At 39.1% G+C, this 21186-nt stretch overlaps 4 protein-coding genes across 9 annotated transcripts; 2 read left to right on the top strand and 2 right to left on the bottom strand.

Moving 5' to 3' along the window:
- The first annotated feature begins 54 nt into the window (after window positions 1-54).
- On the top strand, window positions 55-6132 carry cfap263 (cilia and flagella associated protein 263). 4 transcript variants are annotated; one of them, XM_082160328.1, is made up of 8 exons: window positions 55-240; window positions 1380-1461; window positions 3356-3511; window positions 3599-3754; window positions 3834-4070; window positions 4535-4642; window positions 4889-5044; window positions 5164-6132. In XM_082160328.1, exons 1-8 carry the CDS (start codon window positions 185-187, stop codon window positions 5272-5274), a joined length of 1062 nt encoding a protein of 353 aa, XP_082016454.1. In that variant the 5' UTR covers window positions 55-184; the 3' UTR covers window positions 5275-6132. The 4 variants fall into 4 exon arrangements, with proteins under 4 accessions (XP_082016454.1, XP_082016452.1, XP_082016453.1 ...); XM_082160326.1 differs by having other exon boundaries at window positions 1380-1491; XM_082160327.1 differs by lacking the exon at window positions 55-240 and adding an exon at window positions 1012-1127.
- On the bottom strand, window positions 5418-11816 carry znf319b (zinc finger protein 319b). The gene is made up of 2 exons (XM_082160314.1): window positions 11459-11816; window positions 5418-9875 (listed from the first exon to the last, which is right to left on the bottom strand). Exon 2 carries the CDS (start codon window positions 9655-9657, stop codon window positions 7846-7848), a length of 1812 nt encoding a protein of 603 aa, XP_082016440.1. The 5' UTR covers window positions 9658-9875; window positions 11459-11816; the 3' UTR covers window positions 5418-7845.
- Window positions 11817-12249: 433 nt separating this feature from the next.
- Window positions 12250-14392, top strand: usb1 (U6 snRNA biogenesis 1). 3 transcript variants are annotated; one of them, XM_082160338.1, is made up of 7 exons: window positions 12250-12631; window positions 12840-13077; window positions 13150-13333; window positions 13417-13470; window positions 13568-13673; window positions 13772-13855; window positions 13986-14392. In XM_082160338.1, the coding sequence occupies exons 1-7, from the start codon at window positions 12629-12631 to the stop codon at window positions 14088-14090; spliced, it is 774 nt and encodes a 257-aa protein (XP_082016464.1). In that variant the 5' UTR covers window positions 12250-12628; the 3' UTR covers window positions 14091-14392. The 3 variants fall into 3 exon arrangements, with proteins under 3 accessions (XP_082016464.1, XP_082016463.1, XP_082016462.1); XM_082160337.1 differs by having other exon boundaries at window positions 12250-12785; window positions 12875-13077; XM_082160336.1 differs by having other exon boundaries at window positions 12259-12785; window positions 12869-13077.
- Window positions 14393-14943: 551 nt separating this feature from the next.
- Window positions 14944-20894, bottom strand: pla2g15 (phospholipase A2, group XV). The gene is given in 7 exon segments (XM_082160320.1): window positions 14944-16140; window positions 17752-17976; window positions 18090-18188; window positions 18262-18380; window positions 18734-18890; window positions 20517-20601; window positions 20604-20894. Coding segments are annotated over 7 exon segments (1272 nt in total). The 5' UTR covers window positions 20679-20894; the 3' UTR covers window positions 14944-15628.
- Between the last annotated feature and the right edge of the window lie 292 nt (window positions 20895-21186).

Raw genomic sequence — 21186 nt, 5'->3', positions numbered from 1 at the left:
TCCGGAAGTACAAGTTTGTCATGGCCATAGATTTCGATAGATATCTATACGTAGACACCACATGCGCCAGCTCCAAACTCGTCGACGCTACCGCCATCTTGGAACGGTCAACATGACGCTGTTTATCACTCGCACTAACAAATAAATACATTTCCATCGATAAAGATACAGTATTGTGCAGCATATGGTTGTAAAAACCGCCGACATACATTCCATACGAAATGTACTAACCTTTCAGAGGTAAGAATGTGTTTGTTTTTGTTTTTATAACTCAATATGTAATATCCACATACAGAATTGCGCAACATTAATGATAAACAAAATTCTATGAAAATCATCTTCTAATCTTTCTGTTGAAGATATAGATATTAGTAAATGTGATTAACTACGGTTGTAGACGCACAGTCAACTTGCTCTCGAGTGTTTACGGACCGGTTTTGACCGTTCCAATATGGCGGACGGGTTACAGCCGCTAATGAGGCATCTGTATGTATGTATTATCTATGGTCATGGCCACTGGGCATGTCCTTCCGTTGCTATGCGCCCATATTTGACTTCCGTTTGATGTCTAACAGACATTTTGAGGAAATGTGTGGCTGGCTGTGTTCATCGTTTCATTCACTGCTATAAAGAGGGTTTAATTTCAAAAGCATTGTCATAAATTTCTGTTCAACTTGTTTACCGTAATAAACTATTATACTATACATTTCGGGGAAATATAAATCTGTATGTAGATGGCAAATGTAAATCTGCCACTGAAATAAATCATGTATAAATATCCTTATAAGAGAACTGTTTTAAATAATAAATAATCATTCTGATGTTCTTTTTTTATTTTAATGTCTTTCATAATTATGGTGGACATTATCTGATAGGCTACAATCTGACCCTAAATTAAAATTCATATTAAAAACGTGCTTATTTTTAATATACGTTTTTCATAGAGTATCACAACAATGGATAATGAATTTATGTGTTTATTGATTAATAGTCTACCAATAATTTATTAAGGGCGAAACAAACGCGCGCACGAAACCATGGCAACAAGCAGCCATGGCAGCTACGACAGAGCACAGTAAAACTGACACGGATCAAAACCAACTTGTTGAACTTGTAAAGGACTTAAAGTAAGTCATAAAAGCTTTTTTCTATTTAAAATGTTGACTTAATCTTGCAGTCATGTTTGGCAAAAAAAGAAAAGAAAAAAAAGCGTTGCAATGCTCTTATTTAGCTGGCTAATAACCAGTAGGACCAGCCGCATTTTAACTGAACGTAGTTTCTTATAACGTTTTATTTCTGGTTGCATCAGCAAATACTTTTGCATTTTATATGATTTTTAACATGTAAACACAACTCATTTTTATTTCCCTACATTTAAGACGCTCCAATGCAGCGCTACAAGCAGAGATCGGTATATGTGAGCAATATATTAGTCGACTGGACCTTCAGACTCAATCGGAGGTAACAGCATCACGGAAGGAAATGGCAACGGTATATATATATATATATATATATATATATATATATATATATATATATATATATATATAATGCTTTTTAAATAGCATATATTTGTATTTAATAAAGTAAACAAGTGCATACAGTTCTGATGTAATGTTTAGTGCTCGTGAGTCGTGACGTCTCTATCGTTATGCTTTCACTCTCAAGTTTTGAGGTAAAACCTTACAGTCTATGGGTGAAACATGACTGTGCTTGTAAATCTTGTAATATAATAAGTTTTACGTTGTTATTTCTGTGTTCTTTAATCCTGTAAATCCTGACATATTGAAATACATTAATCATTGAGATCTTTATAACAGTATAGACTACTTACATAAAATGCATAGAAATTGTCACTGTGACACTAAAACGGGGCTTAGATTAAACCAGGATTAGCCCTTAAAGGAACACTCCACCGTTTTTTGAAATAGGGCTTATTCACTTTCTTTCCTACATTTAGATAGGTGGGCAAATGTATTTTTGTCTCAGTGCATGCATTGTTTTAGTTTGACAGGGTCGGCGCTAGCTTAGCTTAGCACAATGAATGGAATCCTTTGTTGCCAGCTAGCATGTCCTGAGTAAAAGTGATATAAAAATTTTTAAAAACCCACCTAATTACTTCTTGTGGCCTGCGTATTCACAACAACTACAAATAGTGATGCAGATTAACACTAGGCGATTTCCTAGGCAGATATTGACTTATATATTAAGGACTATATTAGGGGGAAGCACAGGCGAAGCACTACTACTTGGGCGTGATATCTCTGCGCCCAAGTAGCAGTGCTTCACCTGTGCTTCCCCCTAATATAGTCCTTAATATATAAATCAATATCTGCCTAGGAAATCGCCTAGTGTTAATCTGCATCGCTATTTGTACTTGTTGTGAATACGCAGGCCACAAGAAGTAATTAGGTGGTTTTTTTTTTTTTTTTATCACTTTTACTCAGGACATGCTAGCTGGCAACAAAGGATTCCATTCATTATGCTAAGCTAAGCTAGCGCCGACCCTGTCCAACTAAAACAATGCATGCACTGAGACAAAAATGCATTTGCCCACCTATCTAAATGTAGGAAAGAAGGTGAATAAGCCCTATTTCAAAAAACGGTGGAGTGTTCCTTTAATTCAATTAAGACATTTAAGTCGTATTTTAAACGAGTTTTAGAAAAAAACATTAGTGTGCATCTTGAGACAAAAACAATGGCACTGACTGACATATTTTAAGATATCTCAGTGCAAGTTGCTTTCAGTTAAAACAGCTCAAACATGCATTTTAGTCTGGGACTAGCTTAAGCCTCGTCTGTGAAACCGTGGGTAGATCTTCCGATAATATGTTTTAGTAAGATAATATTTAAATTCTAAGTTTTGTGATCAAAGCTCCATAGTTTTTTATTGTGGGGGACAAAACATATGATGCAGTGCAATACAACGACCGACGACGATTGAGAGATTTAGAAATAAACGTTTGATGCATCATATTTCATACATTTTAACATGATTTTTTCATACTCAAGTAAACCTAAGTTACTTCAGTTCAGGAAGTGTTCATCTTGAAATATTACTAGCAATATAAAAGTTATTCTTATGTTTAATTTATAAAAATCTGAAGGAGGACTTTTTTTTTACAGTTATATTAAAAGGCCTTTTACTTGCTAAAAAAGTATAAAATTATCAATCAGATGACAGAAGGCATTTAATAGATTGTGTACAACAGTTTTTTTTAGCAAAGTTTTGATCAAGAAATGTGTGCATCAAAACATGATATAAATAATATCATATTATAAATAATAATTAACAATAAAAAAAAACCATGCATGATGTTCATTCATTCATTCATTGTCCATGTTTTGATTCCAGAGTCCAGGAAGGAAAACTAAAGTTCGCACTCCAGAGAGACAACAGCTCCTGACACTGGAACAGAAATGTGATGTCGCCCAAAGCGTGCTTAAACAGATGACTGAGGATGTGAAGAGAGCCAAAGACCATTCAAAAAGAGAGCTGGAAAATTACAAGGTCATTAGTCAAGAGAGGGAACAAGCTCATAAAGCTTTGTCACAAATATATTACACACGCTTATATAATTGATTCTACCCTCTTTAGGCAACTCTGGAAGAAGCTGATATCCACTTGGCGGAGGTTAAAAAAGAACGTTGCCAGTTTGATCGCGACATCTGTAAAGCACTGCAGGACAAAAAGTGTTTGACGATGAGTGCTGAGAAGGTCATCAGATACATTGAGGACAGAATAAGGGCCAAGGTAAAAGAAAACTTCAAGTCGCAGGTTTATTCTGACAAAAGTTGTGATTTAAATTCCCAATAAAGTGCCATTTTTCCAGGAGAACTTGATCGAGAAGTTGCATCAGAAGAATACAGCACTCGTCGCACACAAGAAAAAACTACAGGTCCAGCTAAAGCAACAGAAGGAGATGGGTGAGGGACTGACGGCGGTGGACTTTGAGCTGCTCAAGTCTGAGAACGTCAAAACTCGTAAACGACTGGATGAGCAAAACCTTGAACATTTGGATCTCAAACTGCTTGCAGGGAATGCCTTGCAGGCCTTGAATTCTAATAAGGTGATTCTTGGTTAAACATAGAAACTATCTGAAGATATCATCTATTTGTTGAGCCACACGCCACACAGTATTAGGACAGGTCTTGCAATGGTCATTATTACTATAGGGAACTGTTGGCCTTGTGTTGACCTAAAAGTGTGGGCACTGTAAAGGCCTGTTCACAACAAGAATGATAACTACAAAGATAACTATAATAGCGTCCACACCAGCGGACGATATAGTTCTGTTTATTCTAAGCACACGCTGCAGTTTTGTCATCTGTCGCTTTAAATGCTCAAGCTTTTTAAAATAGGATGGATTCTGATTGGCTGTCAATGTTTTTATCAGCTAGAAAAAATCATTCTGATTGTTTCTCTGTGCCCTTGTGCTGTGGACTCTGTTATTCTTTAATATTTAGAACTATATCATTATAGTTATCATCCTTAAGTGTCTAAAGATTTTTTTTCAATGTCCCCTTCTTGCAGAAGAAGCTTCAGACCTTGACACTCGAGTCAGATGTGCTGAACAGTGACATTGCTTTACGGAGGAAGTTACTGGTTAAGATTGAGGAGGAGATCAAGCAAGCGGAGGAGGTCAGAATAATGACATTCGTTCTATGTACTTGTTGAACTTACTGATCCGTAGGAAGACCACCATAAAGCTCCTCGAGAGCTTTGAGTATCTGATCCAGATACCAACATCATGACAGGAAATAACCAAATATTTACACTTTAAAAATCAACGCTTTTGTGGCTAAACCAACTAAAAGGTATTTGTACTAGTTGGAATGATACTCAACTGGCCAAAAGCCATAATATTGATTTTATTTTTCCTGACAGGAACGAAACAAAGCAGAGGCTCTGAACAGGAAGTTGAAGGGCCAGTTGGCCGACTATCATGTACCACATGTCCTAGAATACATCGAGGTTAAAGAGTCCCACGGCCAGCTGCAGAAGAGTGTTAAGGAATGGGAACGCAAGGTGGAGATTGCAGAGGTGAGGATTATTATTCTTTATTTTTTTTATTTTTTTTAAAGACATGGTCATAATAAGACACTTCTAGAATTAATAATCTTTTTATGGTTTTTAATTGTCTGTTTTTTTTATATTTCCAGATGGCATTAAAAACATTCAGGAAATCTTGGGACAAGCTTAGGATCGCTGCTGGAGCCAGACCAGTTCCTGCACGACATGCAGCCACAGATTCTGGATTGTATGGGTTCTGACATAAGAGCTACCAGGTCCTAAATAACCTCAATGCCCAAGAAGATGCCCATACATTTAGCATCTTCTGCTGAATTTCATCTTAAAACACAAAATGCATCAATATAAAGAAAATAAATGCACATAAAAATGACACACAACAATGCATTATTAATGAAAAGGTTTATTAGTTAGTGCTGTGTATATTAAATGCTACATACAGATATTTCAGCATGAATGTCACATCAACCGCCACATGAACTTCTTTTACTAGCTCATTCACAATCTACAATTTGAAAAAAAGCTAAGGATAAGTACGTGCGCTTGGATGCGCAGATACTTGGAACAGATTACAGGAACTAACACAGCAGGCATGCACGGGGTGGAGAGGTCTCAAAACCATAGAGGAAGGTCATCGATCGAAGGTTGACGTTCCCCTGTGATCCTGACACGTCTGCCAAGAATATAGAGATTTATAGAGATTTTAAACAATATTAATAAAAAAATTAATATACAAACATGAAAACATAAAAAAACAACATACTTATGAAATCCAACTGCTCTTTCATTCTTAATGCCTATGGTTTAAAAAAAGCCCCTTGCATAAATAGATCCTATAAAGGGGAAACAAATTGGAGGCCAAGGGCTCTGCGGAGAAACTAGACGCCCCTGCTTAAGGCCAAAGTGTCATCATCACCACTAACCCCGCAGTACAGGAACAGGCGAAACCTAACTGCAAGAGGGAGATGTTCCTCAAGGGCCAGTAATCAACATATAATACTGCATAAGCAACAGAGCCAAGAATGTCATTTTGCCCCATGTAGGATGATGGGAAATTGCGATGGGGTGGGAGGGGTAAAGTCAAATAAAAAAAATAAAAAGGTAGGCAAATCGAGATTTGAACAGTTCTATTAAAATTCAGCTTTGTGGACCATTACAAAAAGTGGTAGATTCTTCTAAAATTAAAACAAGCAGAGCATGTGATTCAAAAAGCCATAGATTACTCTTGTATGAGTACCACTCAAATATGTCTATGTTTAAATATATACACATATTTTGGGATATATGTCAATTTTAAAAAAAATCTCAAAAGAACATACTGGTTATCGTTGGATGAGTATGCAACACAGACGTTCACTAATAAAAACATCTGAATGCAAGGCCTTAGAGGCCCAAAACAATTACTTTCCCTCCTGGATCCTGGGGGAAGCCGAAAATACATTTTGAAAGTCTTTGATTATAGTTTTTATAAAATAAAATAACAGGGAAACAAAGACTCACCGTCATGTTGCAAAAGGCAAATGACTATAGGCAAGACATGGAGTTGGCAGATTAAAGATCAAACACATGGATAAATCTATACAGTAGACATAAAATGACACTAAGGGTACTGTACAACAAGTACACAAGTCCTGTAAAGGTGGGGGGAGGGGCAAAAACCTTTATAAAAACAGACTAAACTTTCACACAACCTTGAATACACCAATTACAATCCCAACCACATCTACAAAGAGGCTAAATTTAACTTTAAAAAGGCAAATCAGAAACAAAACGTAAAGAATGTATGAATCAGAACATGAAAAGCTACTTATAACTGGTGCAGCTTAAGAAAGACAATGCAATATCTAATGACAGGACTGTTAAACAAGTTGAATACATACTAACTATATACATACAGTAATACAGGAAAGCCTTTTCAGGTTTTTAAGCAATTTTTAGGACAGCTGTACTGATTCTGGTGGTAATATGAACTGTTTGTATGCAAGTTTACATTTCTATATAGATTCTATATATTTACGTATAATCTCAGTGAAATGTAGAGACCGTCTGAGGTCATTATACTTCTGCTGGTTAACGATCTGTCCCGTTTAGGGTGTGGTACAGTACAATGATGGTTTTTGGTACATACCATTAGTTGCCACGAGGAGAACGTCAACATTGACTTAAACAGACAGTTTCAACAGTTTATAACAGCACAACTTTTTCACCCTTTTTCTTTTGTCTTCAGTTGTGGGGTGAACTAAATGCGCACAGGAGGTGCTCCCAATGTGCATACAATGTACTCAAATTGGAGCAAGGCTAGAGATCCAAGTAGAGTTCTTTTGTAGAGGCAAACAGTAAGCAGTATCTCAACCATACTAGGTACTACAATGTGATACCAAAAATCGATAGCTGATTCTATATGATGGTTCAAGACTGAACAAATAGTTGCAGACCAAATCGTTTTTGCCTTGTGCTCTAAAGATCTTGAAGAAGGGCATTGTGAGCCACGTCTGGCCAAGGAGCCATGAAGCAGGGCAAATGCCGCCCTACTGTCCTAGGATCACAGTGCTTTCTGGGATAGAGTTCGAAGATCTGTTTCCATCCTCCCAGGATTCATATATAAACCAACAACCAATAATTCATCTTTGTTTGCCAATCATACCCAATTAAAAGATGCCTCAAGACATCAGAAAGGGAATAACTACTTGAGTATATGCATGTTTAGAACAAAATGAGGTATTATGAGGTTACTGGGCCTTGTAAAAATTCATTTGACTGGGGTAGTTTGCTGAGATTCCTAAAACCTCTGTGAATGTAATCGGGGACACAAGTTACTGAATGAGAGAAGACACAGGGTACCCTCCACCTTCAGCCGTGTGCTGGACAGTATGCTCTTGAAGGGCTCCTAGATCAGCGAAACGCTCTCCGCACCATACACATTTAAACTGGGCATCTCTCGCATGCACGCTTTGATGCTTGGCCAGGTGTTCACGCTGCTTGAAACCCTTGTCGCAACTGGCGCACTTGTAGGGCTTCTCTCCGGTGTGGACGCGCCTGTGTCGCTGCATCTCCGAGGAGTACTTGAAGCGCTTCTCGCAGTCAGGACACTTCAAGGGCTTCTCACGGGATGGGTCGCATCGGTGCTGCACGAACTCCGAGGAGGACAGGAAACGGCGGTCACACAGCGAGCATTTGAGAGGCTTCTCGGTGCAGTGGGAATTCTGATGGCGCTGGAGCGTGGTGGCCTTCTTGTAAGCCTTTCCGCACACGTCACATTTGTAGGGCTTGTCTGGATTTGTGGGTGTTGAGGAGGCCTCACCACATTTGTGACGTAGCAGCTCCCCAGACTGACTGAAGCCCTTGCCGCAGGAGGCGCACTTGAAGAGGTTGTCCATGCCATGAACGTGCTGGTGGTATAACAGGTGGGACGGCTGTAGGAAGCCCTTGTCGCACAGGTTGCATTTGAAGGGGCGGTCGGCGGAGGCCTTGTGTGTGCGTCGGTGGCGCACCAGGGCGTACTGTTGTTTAAAGCTCATCTGGCAGTCTTCACAGTGAAACGGGCGTTCCTCCGAGTGGGTGCGTTCATGCTGTCTCAGGTCGGACGGACGCTTGAAGCCCTTCCCACATGTGGCGCAGCGAAAAGGCCGAGCACCTTGCGGCTGACACTGGTGGTGGAGGAGCTCCGAAGACTCTTTGAAGTGCAACTCGCAGAGGTTGCACTTAAAAAGGTGCTCACCCGAGTGGGCATACATGTGACGGACTAGGTGGGAGCGGTGTTTGAAGCTCTTCTCGCACACCGCACACTTGAATGGTCGTTCGGAGCTGTGGGTACGCTGGTGGTGGGCTAGATGAGAAGACTGGCTGAAGCTTTTGTCGCATGTTTCACATTTAAACGGCTTCTCGCCTGTGTGGACGCGTTCGTGACGTGTGAGCTCGGATAAGTGACGGAAGCCCTTGGAGCACACCGAACACTTGTACGGCCTGTCAGGTTGCGAAGGCTCGAACGTAGGCTGGCCTGATGTCCCGACGGCAGCGCTGCCACTAGACGATGCTTCGTCGTTGGATGGTTGCCCTGGGTTGGCCGTTGACGAAGTTGGTGTGGCATTTCCAGAACCCGGTCGATACGTTTTTTCACAAATGGAGCACTTCATGGGGTTTCCGCTGTTATGGGCAGTGTGATGCTGCGCTAGAGAAGTTAGCAGCGAAAAGCCCATCTTGCACACCCCGCACACAAAAGGTTTCTGCTCCACTTGCACACACTGGTGCTCCAACAGGTCGGTGGCTTGGTGGAAGATTTTCAGACACTGCGTGCACTGAAACGAACGATCTTGGCTCACCATGCACTGGTGCTCATGTGGATTAGCCAGATGGGAGATGTCATGGCCACATGCACCACACTTGTGTCCTCCCTCGCTCCCTACATGCAAGGAGGACTGCTGCGCTTGTGCCGGATGCTGCTGCTGACTGTGATGCTGCTGCTGCTGCTGTTGTTGTTGCTGCTGCTGTTGCTGGGATTGTTGCAATGCCGCGTCCGGCTGGAGGACAATGCCGTAGACGGTGCAGCCCAGTGTGTCCGCCCCTGGTGGGATGGTGTGCACGACTGGAGGCGGGGCAACAGCATGCTGCTGCCACGCCTCCGTCATACGTGCTCGGGTGTATGGATTCAGCTTTGAGCCGTAGTTGGACCGCTTTCTGGATGAATTCAGGGGGAAGGGATTGTTGGACTGCCCCGGATGGGAAAGGAAAAAAAGTAGCTAATGCTTTCAGGAACACGTTTTGGCTTGATATAAACAGAGAACTGACATGGATGTGAGCATCAAGTGCAAAGGACCTTGACCTTCTTCATCACCTTGATACAGCCCTATAAGAAAAAACAAAAACAAGAAATCTGGATGAAAAACACAGCCAACAAACATCTTTAGGGGCATTTACACTGCAGTGCTGGATGGCCTGTGAAAGAGTTTTGGGCCAATTCAACTATCACTTGCCTCATACATTTGTTGATGACTTAATTTAAAATAATATTACATTTAATATTGTTGCTGCATATTGTGCTGCTTTAAATTTTACAGAGGTAACATTCTATAACTGGCTGACATAACGCGTTTTTACGCAGCCAACTTAAGGCTGCTCTCTGCCTGACAAAAATTCTGTGTAAAGATGCAATGCCAGATAAAAACCATGCTAAATTATGGCTGCTCTGACCCACCTATAGACAGCATATAAACAGCTGGTGTAAAGACACCTAAACACCACTTAAGTAGCTACCTTATGCCCCACCTTTGCAGAGTAATATAATTTTGCAATATTTAAGAGTTAATTAAAACGGCAATGAAGACTTAGATTAACGTTCTATTAAAATATGTACTCATCTGGTATATAAAAAAACATTGCTAAATTTAAAATGTGTGTTTCCAGTCGGCAAGACAAATAAAAAATCTGAACTACTGGTCCAACTGGTACAGAATAAAATAACCCTATTGTACAATAAGCCCTAAAACTAACAGCAGCTTGCAGCATAAAACTGACTAGAAGTCATCAATGAGTTACAGTGACTGTTGGCAAGGCATCAAAGTGGGCTTTATGAAAAAAAAAATGAAAAAAAAACATAGTGGCGCTCACATGTTAACCACTTCTTGATATAGTTGGTTACATAAGGAATGACCTCTATCAATTTAAGCATTGTAAACGTGAAAGCCCCGTTAACCTTTACTGCAACATCTGGATTTGAGTCTTGGCTAGCTGGGTAAGGAGATCTACATAATGTCCACCAATGCACTCCAAATCATACAAAGTCAAACCTATAAACGTATCTGAGCACTTGATACACCAAGGAGAAATGAAATGAACAATGAAATCTGACAGATCGCAGACCACTTTATCCCAGTGATAATAACACAGGTACGAGTATCTGTCTGGTACACCTCAAGTCTCGTGCTGGATAGCGAGACTGACTTGCCCACCAACCTATAGCATTGTTGGGGCATCACAGAACGTGCATACGATGCCCAAAATACGCGCATAATAGTGGCACACTAGTTTTTGAGACACAGTCTATTGCATCACATTTTTAATCACCTGTGTGTATAAAAGTGGTACAGCTGTTCCAAAGCATGCATGCATGGTTAAGAAAATGTAATAATACATAAAGATAACGACTGACGCTTCTGTTCGCTGCGCATTTGTTTACACACAATTCTATCGCGGCGAATAAAAGCCGGTAACAGAATTGAAACGTTAAGCAGAATTAATATTTAAGTACAAAACAGTAACCAATAGCCTATGAACAAGGCGATGTTTAAGACACCTGGATAAAAACACAAAAACGTAGCTTTGCAAAATGGCTAACGAATATTTGCAAGCTGGCTAGCAGGCTAACAGTAGCTTTGCAACACCACACACAAACACACATCCTTGTAAAATATGTTAAGATATGCATATTACCTTTTTTTCAGAAGTGGATTCCACCCATGTTTATTATCATGGATAGAAGTTCAATCAAGAAACGGCTTGTATTTTCTGAAGGCCGTAAATCCTCCGATCGTTCCGCGGTCTCTGCTAGGCCGCACCCCTGGCCAGTGCCTGCAAAAACGCATGAAAACCATGCAATCTCTCCGGATTTCGGTTGGGTTGCTCCATAAAACCCCGATAACAGTCTTTTCGGCTTTTGCAGCGCATTTAGGGGAGCTGACTGGCGAGGAATGGTCGACCCATAGTGCGTTTTATTTCGGGCTTAGATCGCTGACCACCGAAACCCCCGACAGCCGCACGGGAACCTGAATAACACAGAATTGGCATCCTCACAAAACATACCGGAACTTCATTAATTTGATTCAAAAACGGCATTTATATATTAATAGTCGTTCTAAAAACGCTATTATTACCACGGAAAATGTGTCTATCACTGTTTTAGGGTTAGTGTGAGTGGTTATTTTATTAGAACGCTTTTGGGGAATTATTGTAGTGACAGGATAATAGGTAGTATGAAGCTTTAATAAGACAATAAACGTCAACATTTTGTTTGTATAAACGTTTAGTGTTTATTGTCATTGCTGAAATTCAATGTTGACTGCAGCTGCGCTTTTTCCCCCCCTTTTTTTTTTTTTTTTTTTTTTTTTGTAAGGGCGGAATGCAAAAGAGTCGGAACCATATGAATTAATATTTGCTGTAGTGGGACGCTGTGATGAAGCACCGTTTGTTTTCTTGTGATTAGGGGTCCGAATCATTCTCTGAATCGGTTCTTTCAAACGGTTAATTTCAAAGAACCGGTTCTTACGCACTTACACAAAAGTATCCATGATTTGAATAAAACCATCTAGGAAAATGTATTTAAAATATTTAATACTTAAATTCACAGTAATCTCTCGGCTGAGAAAAAATAACAATAAATATTCGGTCACACAACTTTTAACGCCGTACAAAGAAACGCAATCACACGCTAGGTTGTGATGTGAACCCGTTTAACGGTTGCATTGTAAAAGATCCGACTCAAAATAATGATTCGTTAAGGAATCCCATTGTTTGTTGTAGTCGGTTGTAGTGGGACTCTGTGAAGAAGCAGAACCATCGGAAGCGCTTTGCGCATGACAATAAGAGTGTCGTCACGTATCTGAGATGGTATTTTGAATCCTCTGTTGCCGTTTTTAAGATTTTTCTGCCTTAGCATGATTGTCAATTACAGTAGTAGCAGTTCTGAAGATGAAACTGAAAACTCTTCAAAAAATGATTCCTCACCTTCAAGGAAAAGAGGAAAACTTGACATTGAAAGCAGGTTTGGTGCGTTTGATCTTATGTTGTTTAGTTTTATTTTGATTTGCATTTCTAGGGCTCTAAATTCCTCTTTTACATGAATAGCAACAGTGAACCTTTGGATCATGGATCTGTTAAAAGCAAAGCAGGCAAATCAGCCCACTTGACACCTCGACTGCCTCTACCCGAGAGTGTAAGGGAGATGTTCGGAGAATCAGAAGAAAAGTGGACCGATAAAAGAGATGAGCATGGAGGGCGAATGCGGTCCTTCCAGCACGAGCGGGGCAACTGGGCTACATACATGTTCTTTCCTTGTAAGCATTTTGCCTGAGTGTATTTAGATCAATACTGTAATTTGTCTCTGAATGACCTTTAACCCTTTTTAGATGATCCTGAGGAGTCCTTTCTGGAGGTACTAAATGAAATGATGGTGGTTGCGGCAACTCACGGCATCCCTCTGGCCCTATCTGAAGAGTTTCACCTCAGTCTCTCAAAGACAGTGGTTCTGCGGCATCACTGGATTCAACCGTTCATCCAGTCCATTCGGACTGGTGTGACACATTTCCAGAAGTCTGTGCTATATAATCAACACTTAATTGTTTCATTATAACATATGTCAGTAGCTGGGTGTCTAAGTCAGATTGTTTCCTCAGGTTTTTCTGCTTGGCTGATAAACTGATGGTGTATTCTAATGCTGAAAAGACTAGGTATTTCATTACTCTCGCTGTTAATTACCTAACTAGGCTGTGTATTAATTATTTCTTCATTTCAATGCACTGTTTTAATGGCATAAAGTTAATGCAGGACATTCCTTGGTTTGGAAATCTCCACTGGAAAAACTCAGTTGCTTGAGCTCAGCAAAATACTGGATCAAACCATGAAAGAATTCAACCTCAGCACCTTTTATAAGGTACAAACAAGGCATTGGTATCATATTTGTGAACATAGATTCAAATACAATCAAATTTAGATAAAATTTAATGTAACAGCCTCCTCTATTTCACATAGGATCCTTCTTTCCACATAAGCCTTGCTTGGTGTGTGGGTGACCACACGGAAAGCCTAAAAAAGGCATGTTTATCAGAATTGCAGGTAGGAACCCAAGTAGATCTGTATCACAAACTAAACGGATAAGTACTGATTAAAGGCAAAGGTCGAAGAGTTGGTGTGTTTTTGGCATTGCAATCTGAATTCTAATAACCTATTATTTTACTTTTCACAGAGTCTTATTGGCGCTCATGAAGATGGGCCTTTTCACATACGGCTCAACTGCACAGAGCTTCGTTGCAAAACGGGAAATAAAGTATTTATTTTTTCCCTCCAATGATTGTGAAACTATGGAAGCTTCTTTCTTCCACAGAATAAAAATATAAAAAAGGTAATTGCGACTTTCTCACAATTGACTTTTTTTCCTTGTTTATATCTCAATTCGAACAAGATATAAACTCACAATTCTCAGAAAAAGTCCAAATTGTGAGATTTGCAACTATGAGAAAAAATCTGAATTGTGCGATAGTCACAATAAGCTTCTTTTTTTTTTATTCTGTAAAATAAGCTTCCATATGAAACACTGTTTTGTAGTGATGTGGATTTTGAGGTTTGCAGAATATAATAAAAGATTTGAACTAATGATGTTATAATAATGTTATTACAATTTTGGTAAAGAGCATTTTATTGTACATTACTGCAACATGGTGATTTTTCACTAACTCATGGCATGTATGCAACTGTCTGTTGTTTGAGAAACAAAAAGTCACACCCTGGTTTAGCATTGCAGTTTCACCATCAGACTTGAGGTTTTTTTTTTTTTTTTGGAGCAACACAAAGATTAAGTTTCACTTTCCACAGCTGGGCCTGGTTTCACAAACATGGCTTAGATTAAGCAAAGATTAGGCCTTAGTTCAATTAGGACATCTTTGCAGCTTTTACAAATGTGCCTTGAAAAAAAACCCATTACTGGTGGTGTGCATCTTGAGGCAAAACAATGGCACTGACATATTTTAAGATATGCCAGCGCAAGTTACTTTCAGTTAAAACAGCTAAAACATGCATTTTAGTCCAGGAATAGACTTAAGCCTTGTCTGTGAAACCAGGACTGCTTGTCTGTTGTACTGTTAAAATACAGTTTTTATTATAGAACTTAGTCTTACAACCTCAATAATAAAAAGCGACAAATAACGTGCTTCACAAATCATTGTTCATTATATTCAACAGCAGACTTTGTTCACATGTAACATGAGTTAACCCATCCTGAGCCGTGGCACAAATGCAGTCTAGAGGTTAAGCTGATGTACAGTATATTGAGCAACAGTGAGATATCCAGCCGTTAGGCACATTCTACATTCAAGAACATCTGACAAAAATACATAAATCAATACTGATCACAGACTGCCAGATAAATAGCCACTTGCTTGTTAGTAGGATCAACAGAGATACTGCAGTGTCAGTACAATTTGGATAGAAACATTTCAAAAGAACACTAGATAAAATCTGCAGATTAAAGAAGTTGTGGGTATAAGAGGTTAAAGTTAAAAAAGGTTAAGAAACAGACAATATTTAAAAAAGGATTAACAGCAGACAATTGCCATTTTTACATTTAACAAGTGGAAATTACATTTTACTATGTGCTGTAAAATCTATATGTTAACATTTTAGATCGGAATTGAGTAAAAAAAAAATTCAAGAATCATTTCTGTAAATGCTGATTGTGCCCAACAAAAGATGACTATTTATCATTGATGTCCTGATAAACCTCAACTCCACAAAAAGGAACTCCGACAACCAATTACGGTAAGGAAACTAGCATCCACCCAAAAAGCAGAACCAAGTCCTGAAAGTTAAAGCCTGTGTAAAGCCACAATGCTGTCAAGGTGTAAACAGCACATTCTTGATGTAGTTGACCGTGGTTATGTTCAACAGCATGGCCACGTGCTCGTTCCCGGGCAGCTCGAACATTTGGACAGGCTGTGTCTGCTGGCTCTTCCAGCGTTTGCATTGTGTGGAGCTCAACAGGTTGACTGTTCCGTCTCCGTCCCCGTTGATGACGGTGGGGTCTACATCTGGGAAGTTTGTGTAATTGAAGCCCTGAGCAGTGGGAATGCCGCTGCCATAAAGACAGTGGACAGGAACGCCCGGAGGCTGAAGTGCACTGACCAGCGGTTCCGTGTCCTTCCTCATGGCCCAGCCGTCCTCATAGTCAATATCTTTGAAGAAGCGCTGATAGTCTTGGACTGTGTAGCTGGTGTTTGGGGTGGAAACCAGGACCATGTCTTTGGGCCAGGAGTGGGCGTAGGGGAGGAGCCAGACGGTGGAGACGGCCGTTCGCTGCTGGGTGCGGATTTTTACAGGACTGATGACGGGAATGCGGTTGTTGTCGCCTGTGATGGAACCAAAATCAAATGATCAAACCAGTGATCGTAAATGGGTTTTAAAGTAAAATCAAAATGGACGTTTCAGTTTTTATTTTATTTGTATGGAATATTGCAGTGCTTATAAATGATTTATACATGGACTTAATTATTTTTTTCAAATTCATTATTTGTGATCTTTATTCAAAATAACTTCCCCTCCCTCTGGCAGCATCATCTTTTCACTTCGTTGTTGACGCGTTTACTGACATGAGATCAACCAATTGTTCTAAAAATCCAGCGCTAAGTTAAATGAAGTTCCACTTTTTTTCTTTTAAAGTGTCTTGCAGGTTTTTATCATTTCACTAAAAAATGTGTTCTGTGTGAACGGCCACTTAGAAACGTTTCATATGGTTTAAAAAAAACTTACCATTTTCAGGGTTTAAATCGTATTGAACAATCATTATTTTCAAAAAAGGTTTATAAATACTTTTCAAAGTAAAAAGTTTAACCAATATAATTAAATATTATTTCAATCATTAAAGCTGCTTTGAAAATCTTTTTCGTATAAAGAATGAAATAAATGTGACTGTGATTGTTTTTGAGTCACCACATGACACGTGCTTTTAAAATATTAATACGTTTTGTTAATGAAATGATTATTAAATAATATAATTGTTATTAAATAATATTATTTCCAAAAAATAGCAATACAAGATTGTGCCAAACTACTTGGTTTTCTTTTCAAGATTTTTTATCTTCATTATGATGTCAAGACTGTTGTATCACCATGACAGTTTTGACTTTAAATTTATTTTGACATTTTTGAGGGCATAATTCAGAAATTAAAGGTGTATTCACACCACTGTATGTGAATTGCATTGACGTACAAAAGCTTGCCATAGATAACTGATCAAATTTAAAGGTGCAGTACGTATTATTGACAGTTAACCGTTGAAATGCCGCGCAACTGGCAATTGGAAAGCAATTTATACTGCAAGTTGATCAGCTAATGCATTCGTTTGCAATGTTTTTACTGACGAGGCTTTTTAAGTCGGGTAGAATCTGCGATCTCTGACCCAGTTCGTTTGCTGGCTTCCATGGCTACAATACGCAGTGTTTTCCACCATCTGGCAACCCAAGGTTGACAAAATACTACTGGGTAAACTGGGAGTAGGTGGGATTCACACAGACCAACACAAAAACAATAATTCCGACACAGAACGCACATTTTAGAGTAGAATAACTGGCTGTAGCTTTGTTTTTTGGAGAAACAAGTATCCTAAATCTTAGCAAACATTCTATGATATTTTTATGCTTTAGTACAGTCAAACAAAATTACACACAGAACCGTTAATTCAGCAAAGGCTTGGTTTCACAGAAAGGTCTTAGATTAAGCCAGGATTATGCCTTAGTTCAATTAGGAAATTTAATTCGCTTTTATAAACGAGTCTTGGAAAAAAACATTACTGGTGGTGTGCATCTTGAGACAAAACAATGGCACTGTTATATTTTAGGATATGCCAGTGCAAGTTGCTTTCAGTTAAAACAGCTCAAACATGCATTTTAGTCTGGGACTAGCTCAAGCCTTGTCTGTGAAACCAGGGGTAAATCTCCTTCTACAACATATTTTGCCTGTACCTGTTGCCATAACTCTAAGAGTTTTGGCCACTCCAGCCCATGGAGGCCCTAGAGAAACAAATGCCTTGATGTACCGGTCCTTCCAAGCTTGTGGTTGGTGATTAAGGAAATAGAGCGTGTACATGTTCCCCATACTGTGTGCGATGAGGACCACAGGACCTCCAGCCTTATTAGCCATCTCCTCAATCATCTGCTGCAGACGCAAGAAGTACTCCTTATTGTCATCTGCAGGTACAGATCAGGGAACAAAAATGTCCAATTTAGACATCAAGACAAGACTCAACCGATTCCCATAACTTTGTTTTGGTGCATAAATAGAAGAAGAAGAAGATACACACTGGGGGCTTTACGCCAGTCATAGGGAGCACCTCGAACATCGTCGTCTCTGGTATACCCCCAATCAACCAGTGCTTGTACTATAGTGAAGAAGTACATCCCTGAAACAGACAAAACAGTTATCAATCGACAAATTAACAGAATGAGATAAACTTCCACAGAATTTCCACTCACCCACACTCCGTTTACTTGGATCCAGATATTCCAAACTATACGTCTTCCCAAACCCAGGCACTCTGACATCCACCCCCGGAGGAGCTTCAGTGAGGTGGGTTGAGCGATTGTACAGTAGCCTTTAAACAAAACAGATGCTGATGACGTATTTGCATATTTAAACCAGGCGACATGAAATCAAAAGAAGCAAAAGGCGTGCTTTCTAATTTCCCATTCAATAGAGTACATTTGGAACTGCCCTTTTTTTTTTAAAGAATCAATATAGCTCACAGTAGGTCTGTTTTTAAAGGTTTATAAATGATTGTTAATCACTATGGAGAAAATGAATTGAGTTTTTAATTGTGAAACCTGACTGTTGCACTCAATAAAGTTTGTTGCAGAAGAAGGAAACTTGTTTTACAAAATGTTATGGATGTCATATGCCAGCGATACATCCACAACTTCTGGTTTCAGTTGTTCTTTTGCCCTTTACCTCATGTTATCAATCCAGCAGTCAATGGCCACCGGCACCAGCAGCTCCAGGTTGAGCCATAGCGTGAAGTAGTCATTGGTCTTCTTGTAGCAGATGTAGTGCACTACACTAGGTTTGTCCAGTTTCGCTTCAAGCTGATTCCCAAGATCTCCTGGAACTATGGACAAACCATTTATAATCTTTTGAATGATAAATCACTTAGAATCAATATTCATAAAAAAATTTAGAATTTTAAATTTTATGATGACTTATGTTGTCACAGGAAACTCCATCAGAAGCACTTCACAAACTACTTCAGATATGATTAAAGAATCACTGATTAAAAACTTGACACTATCACCATTCAAAAAAAGATTACCTACTTATCTTATCACCTACTGATTAAACATCTCTATCATCACTAATGTCTGCCGGTTAGGTCTAGTTTGACCCTCCACTATGTTTCCAAGTAGACCTATAGTTTCCTGCAAAGTTTGCGTGTCTTTATTGTCAGTCACCACATTCACAAAATACTCCTACTATCAGGTGCCATGTAAATATTGGCTAGTCAAATAGTGTACTTAAAAGTGTGCATTAGATATTATTGTACAAAAAAATTATTTAAGCTATCTTTTATTGCTGAATAATGATCTAGTGTAAATTTAGACATTAAGACAAACCATTTTCTATAGCAAGTAGCCTACCTGATGTAAAATCCAGTCTCCACTGGTAGGTGTGTTTTGGAGCATTTTATATGGTTTCTAACTCGTACAAGCTCAAGGAGGTGAAAATGGTTCACATTAAAACCATCCTGGATCAACTAAAATCCTGCGATCATGTTCCAAAACACAGATACTAACTTTAGTGACTTTAGCAACAGTGATGGTAAGATATGGTAATACATTGTACCATTACATATTAAGATATTTCAAAGTATCTTATACTATTATGATATCACACAGACACACACACACAAAGGGTATTACGACAACCCCATGGTACTTCAATAATAAAGTCTGAAAAAGCACGTATTTTCACAATTTATGAAATTTGCGCATACATTTCGTAATTTGCCAATAAGGGATGAAAATATACCAAATAAGTGTTGTTTTCTTGTTTAACTACGACCGGTTTCGCAATCAGTGACATTGAATAAGTGATTTTCTTCCTCAAGTCATATGATCGCGTCATATGAGAAACCGTCAAAGCGAAAACAAACAGATACAAAGAAGAAAATGGCAGAAAAAAAGACAGTATAAACACAACACAAATGCAATATATAAAAGTCAATCGCTTTTACATGTTGGATTTGTGTTGTGTTTTGGTTTTGCTTTCTTCGACAGCTCTCCTGGAAAAGTACACATAGCTAACGCTCGCAGCTGTTTGTTTGGTCACGTGCATTAACTGTTATCCAAAATATCAACAGCTTTCAAGCTGCGTTAAGCCACTAGATTTAGGTCTGATTATAAATACATTAATATATTGAATACTCTATATAATACTATAACAAGCATGGATATGAGGTTAAAACACACTATCTGTACATCCTGTACTAGTGGTTGTATTATATAACAAAATCTAATGTTAATGCAAACGCTATCACAATAATGTAGGCATCACGACATTTGAGCATGTGAGCTACCTGGACATTGTAAGTGTTGCCTAGGTAGGGGGTCACTGGGTTGACACACAGACACATGACAGTTCATCATGAGACAAGTAAACAACTGTGTCTGGTGTCAAGAACAAAAAAACGCAACAGGACATTACATCAAAAAGGATGTGCTGCAATAAAATAACTTACTGAGAACAACAGGCGGTCGGACCGGGTCCGAGCCCGAGCACACTTTCCCCGGCGAGCATTTCAAACTTCTGCGCATTTCAAACTTCTGCTGTCGGTAAAAGACACCAACAACAACAAACACAGCTGGAGAATCGCGAGGTTCAACCGATGACAGGGAAGCATCTCTTTCAGTGGCTCACACCTCTGCTGGCTTACAGGATCAAGGGTGCATTTGTGTTCATCTATCCATCGTGAGGTCTAGGAGTGGTCTGAGAAGTGTCTCTTCTGGTTCTGAGCGACAGTGACTGTGAAGAATACAATGTAGCTATCATGTAATAGGTGTTTTTAAAGCAGCTAGACGCGAATAAACAATGGCAGAACACATCGAGTCGGTGGGCGGAGCTTTGAAACACAGTTCGATTTTAGCAAGGCTGCAATAATTGATTTTATTTTCTGCACTATATATTACACATATACATACATACCTCAAATGTGAATTTTGAAATCCTTGTGTGCTTTAAAAATCTAAGATGCTAATTAAGGATTACAACTACTACAAGAACTGTCTGTATGTAGTTTCAGAATAAAATACATAAACCAAATTAGCCTACAAAATTGATCCTGCCTGAACAACAGTTGTACTTTTACAGATTATCTGAATAATATAATTTGTATTAGAATAAATGTATGT

The sequence above is a fragment of the Leuciscus leuciscus genome (genome assembly GCF_965113295.1).
Source record: "Leuciscus leuciscus genome assembly, chromosome: 25".
NCBI classification, from domain to species: domain Eukaryota; kingdom Metazoa; phylum Chordata; class Actinopteri; order Cypriniformes; family Leuciscidae; genus Leuciscus; species Leuciscus leuciscus.
Note: the sequence above shows the minus strand (reverse complement) of the source record. Positions and strands in the feature narration are given on the sequence as shown.